The sequence below is a fragment of the Choristoneura fumiferana genome, chromosome 9, assembly GCF_025370935.1.
Source record: "Choristoneura fumiferana chromosome 9, NRCan_CFum_1, whole genome shotgun sequence".
Lineage (NCBI taxonomy): Eukaryota > Metazoa > Arthropoda > Insecta > Lepidoptera > Tortricidae > Choristoneura > Choristoneura fumiferana.
This window is the reverse complement of record NC_133480.1, coordinates 17548027-17552653: the sequence shown is the minus strand read 5'-3', so window position 1 is coordinate 17552653 and position 4627 is coordinate 17548027. Positions and strand designations below refer to the sequence as shown.

General features: G+C 36.8%; 1 protein-coding gene across 1 annotated transcript in view; it reads right to left on the bottom strand.

The window, feature by feature from the left end:
- Nucleotides 1-1136: 1136 nt before the first annotated feature.
- LOC141431531 (double C2-like domain-containing protein beta) overlaps nucleotides 1137-4627 on the bottom strand; it is a 35409-nt gene continuing 31918 nt past the window's right edge. The window contains exons 2-3 of the mRNA XM_074092717.1: nucleotides 1666-2008; nucleotides 1137-1249 (exon numbers count right to left, since the gene is read on the bottom strand). Coding sequence (XP_073948818.1) covers nucleotides 1137-1249; nucleotides 1666-1849 — 297 coding nt within the window. The 5' untranslated portion in view covers nucleotides 1850-2008. The remainder of the gene's footprint in view (nucleotides 1250-1665; nucleotides 2009-4627) is intronic.

Sequence of the window (4627 nt, the reverse complement as noted above, 5' to 3'; positions counted from 1 at the left end):
TTCTAAAAATAAAATGGCGTGGTAGTCTGATGAAAAACTGTCATTTGATTGTGATCGCGAGTGTCAGAAACGTTAGACAATACGGCCTCTAGTTAAATAATTTATGTGCTTAACATAAGTACATTTGAAATTTAACGTGAACTTTATGCTAAACGAAAACATCGCGAGGAAACCTGCACACATTTGTAAATAAATTCAACAGTATGTGTGAAGTTCCCAATCCATACTGGGCTCGCGAGGGAACTACAGCCCAAGATATCTCATTCTGAGCAAAGGTCTGTGCCCTGCAGTGCGACTATTAGCAGTGGCGTGGCGTCAATATTTCCGTGGTAAAGCCGAAGCAAAGACCGCTCACAATCTTTCATAAATCCCGTACCTATGTCCTGGGCCTATCTATTTTGTAAATATTAGGCAAGCCGATGGGAATACAGACGCTTCGCCACTAATAGTTAGGTATGTATGTTGATGAAGATTCTAAAATTGACTTATTTAAGAGCATATCGAAAATACAAACTGAGACATGGATGCACAGAAAAACCAGAAAAAGAGACCCCAGCGCTGGTCTAAAAAATGTGGTATGATAGAAAATTAAAAATGTGGTATGATAGAACTATTCTTAAGATATAAGTTAATGTGTCTACTTTAATAACTATTCGAGATACTTTTTATATTCTTTAAAACTAACAATGTTTTTAACGGTTTAAAAAAAAGTCTATCACGACTAATTATTGGAGTAGACACATTAACATATATATATATAAGAAGAGTTCTATCAGACCACATTTTTAATTTTCATTCAATTTTTATGAAATAATCGAGTAAAAACTAACATGCAACGTTGCCAGCTCAGCAGGTATAAACGCTCTTAAGTTCCAAATCATAGGACATACCAGTCTACACAGTTTCAGACTGTATAAGTGAGTTAGTAACAAACCAGGGCTTTTCAAGGCTACAGTGAATATCCTGTTACTGTTACTGAACCACCAGTGAAATATACTTTTGGCCTCATCTAGAGCTTTCAATGTGAGACAGGGGCCTATCGCGGGTCAATTTTATAAAATATAATTAAGTATATAATTTAAGTAAACTACTTTAAAACTAACCTGTCATCATCAAATAAAAATATTTCCAGAGTTTTAGTAGCGAGATCGGACTCGGTGATGCCCGAAGAAGTGTAAGGTCTCATTAAATTCTGGGTTCTTCGTCTTGTGAACGGTTTTGGTCCGCAGCCTATTTGAATACGTTCCTTCTGAAACGATAACAAATTACATTTGAATTTGACGGAGTTTTTCTTGTCAAGTTTGGATTAATAAATATACTTTTTTGAACATGAAGTGTGAAATCGTAAGCGATTACGTACTCTTGTTCAAAGGACTAAGTAGCAAGTTGACTCTTTAAAGCTTAATATTTTGCAAATGGATTACTAAATAGAAAAATTATCTTGGCAAACATAACTTGGTTTTCAAAGACCTATCCAACTGTAGGTACCCCTTAACTATGGATTTCGAAGAGAAAAAAACTCATTGTTTTACTCACAGAGGAGGTAGGTAACAGGTTATTTTTTTTCATAATTTTAATTTACAACTGTCGGCCAAAATTATAGCATTCTAGTACTACTAGCAGTCACAAAGACATGAGGCATAAAAATGACGACATAATACATACCTATTGGTAAAACTTCCAGCCTGCAAAATGGATCCGACAACCCCGTCATGTCCATTCCAATAAGACCTCTCGCTCTTAGCACAGTGACAGCCAAAGACGACGTCGCATTGTCATAAGCTAGTTTGATCTCTAATGTGCCGAATCCTGCGTCTGGTATCGTCGGGGGTCTCTCAGGCTTGGGCATTTCCTTTCTGACACTCCGAAGGCTGTAGGCACTGCCTTTACTGCCGGTCCGTTTAAGACTGGTTAGAGGACGTTGGTTTAGACTGTCGGTTCTGTGCAAACTGAGCCCGCTGACGCCGTGAGTTAGGATGTCCGTTTCACTCCAGTCGTGGTGAGGGTCCTGGATAAAAAGTAATGGTCTAATAATATACTTAATCTAGAGATATATATAAGTAGAAAGGTGGAGTTCAAATAGTTGGACACAATAACGCCCAATATCCCACTAATCCCACTATAATATTATAAACGCGAAAGTATGCAAGTCTGTTTGTTCATTTGTTACTTCACGTCTAAATCGTTGAAGCGATTTAGATGAAATTCGATACCTATACAGTAGTTTGAGTCTCGGGAAGGACATTATATAGGATAGTTTTTATTTGACGACCAGATGGCCTAGTGGTTAGAGAACCTGACTACGAAGCTTGAGGTCCCGGGTTCGATTCCCGTGTCGGAGGTTTGTTCTCGGGTCTTGGGTGTTTAATATGTATTTAAGTATGTATCTATATAATTATATTTATTCGTTGCTTAGTACCCATAACACAAGCTTTGCTAAGCTTACTTTGGGACTAGATCAATTGTTGTGAATTGACCCGTGCTATATTTTTTTTCTTATTATCTCAGAAAATTGCATAGTTCCTGCGGGATAGCGGTAAACGAATTTACAGAACAGCTAGTTTATAAAATATCAGTTGGCAGAGTTTACCTAAGAAGGGAGAGTTGCTACATATGTCGGTTTTTATTTCAACTCCAAATTTGTTACATTTACGGGTATCCCGTGAAACCATATCAAAAAACAAAAAGACCCCAAAAAACCAATCATAACACTATACCAAGTTACATTAGTTTGGATCTGACTTAGTATAGGCGACTTATCTCTTGTCTGGGTGAGCGGTTCCGAAAGAATGTGACGTCTTTCGATGAGAGCGGAACATAGATAGCGCTAGTGCTGCTGCATAAGTAGCGTAGTAGAAATAAGCAACCTGAGATATGTATGCAATGAGGGCTATCGCGTATGAATTCGCCGCTAGAGGCGCTAGTGTAGCGTGAGGTCTCCGAAATGTCCAATTTCATATAGTTTGAGTGAGCTACGCGGGTTTATTTAAATTAGAATAATTTTGTGAATATTTTGCACTACTTACCTGAAATTAATTATGGCAATTATGCGTTACGGGTCAATGAATGTCTGTGTTTTGTGACAGTTTTGTCTTTCGGAAACTTTTGGCCTCCCTTTTTTCCGAACAAAACGGGTCTACGCAACACTGTGGTGGCTCGATATTTTTATGGTACGGTTTTAAGGTGTATTAAATATGATATTAATCTAAACTTTGTTTTCCACGCCCGTATTAACCGACTTTGAAAGCCACACTTAAAACCTCACGCAACAGTGGCGCCATCTAGAAAGACAAAAAACGATAGCCATCATTGCATAGGAAAAAATCGTGTCTAGATTCCTGTCCAGCGGTGGTGTAGGGGTTATAGCACGCAGCACGGATTGCTGAGAACCTGGGTTCGATTCCCAGCGCTGGTCTCTTTTTATGGTTTTTCTGTGCATCCGTGTCTCAGTTTGTGTTTTCGATATATTATTATTTATAATTGTGGCTATTTGTAACTATCATTGGAGGGCTTTATCTGAGTTAGTAAGTTACATGATTATTGCTTATCATTCTACACTTACACATACATTGTTAGTGAAGATACAGATATGTTACATGAAACACGATTACTTATTCCGATGAGGCACTTGCATCAGTACTTTTGCATTTGTTTTTTAGAAGCTCGTAAAATTTAACTCACGATAAAAATGCTCTTTCTAAAGCTTTTAGTGATGCTATGCCAAACTTTTATATCGTCCCTCAAGGCAAACCGTATAAATTCCCTTTCAGATAGTATTCATATCCCAGGTTTTTATAGTTCGTGGAAAAAAATCAAATCAGAGTATAATTCGTAGACGTGATATCATTCTGTCTATTACTATTATTTCTGTTACAGATATTCCTTGTATTATTTACAAGTAGATATCCAACGAATTTGGTTGTTATTCTGCAATTTCTTGAGTAATATTTAAGCACTGCTCAACGTTAATAAAAATAATCTTATTAGGAAAAGTCTACCTAAAGATTTATATGAGAAATACTTTTAGGATATCGAATAAACTTCTTTTATTCAACGATATTCTCGCTGTCTGCTTCCTCAGGAAAGTCCGGAAGCAAGAACGATATGACATGAATTTATAACGCTCCAATATGGCTCGAAGTCGAAACGCAATTTTAAGAAAGTAATGCAAGCAAATAGCAATTCAGCCTAACTTTTAACTTCCCCAACTTTGTGATGTATTTCAGAAGTCCATCTAATATTCAACTCGGCTATTGCTGAAATGTAGAAGTTTTGTAAAAGTACCGTTTCATTCGAGGTAAATACCTACCTACATTAATAACTTTGAATGCTATGAATTCTACCTTAATTTTTTTTAGCAGTTTCAAGATGCTATGTACCCATCAATTACTACCCTACACCCTTAGTTTCGCTCACGTTCACCATAGATCTGCATTTGCGTCGCATAAAAAACACTAAGTCGAATTTCATTTGCTAAAAAACCTAATTGTTGAAATCTCGGGATTTTATTCCGAAACGTGCAAATACGACCTCGCTGAGTCTCATGTCCATTTTGCCTCACTTAATAATGTTATCTGTCTTGTATTGTAATTTTAGTTTGTGATGGTGAATAAAAAATATACTAGAT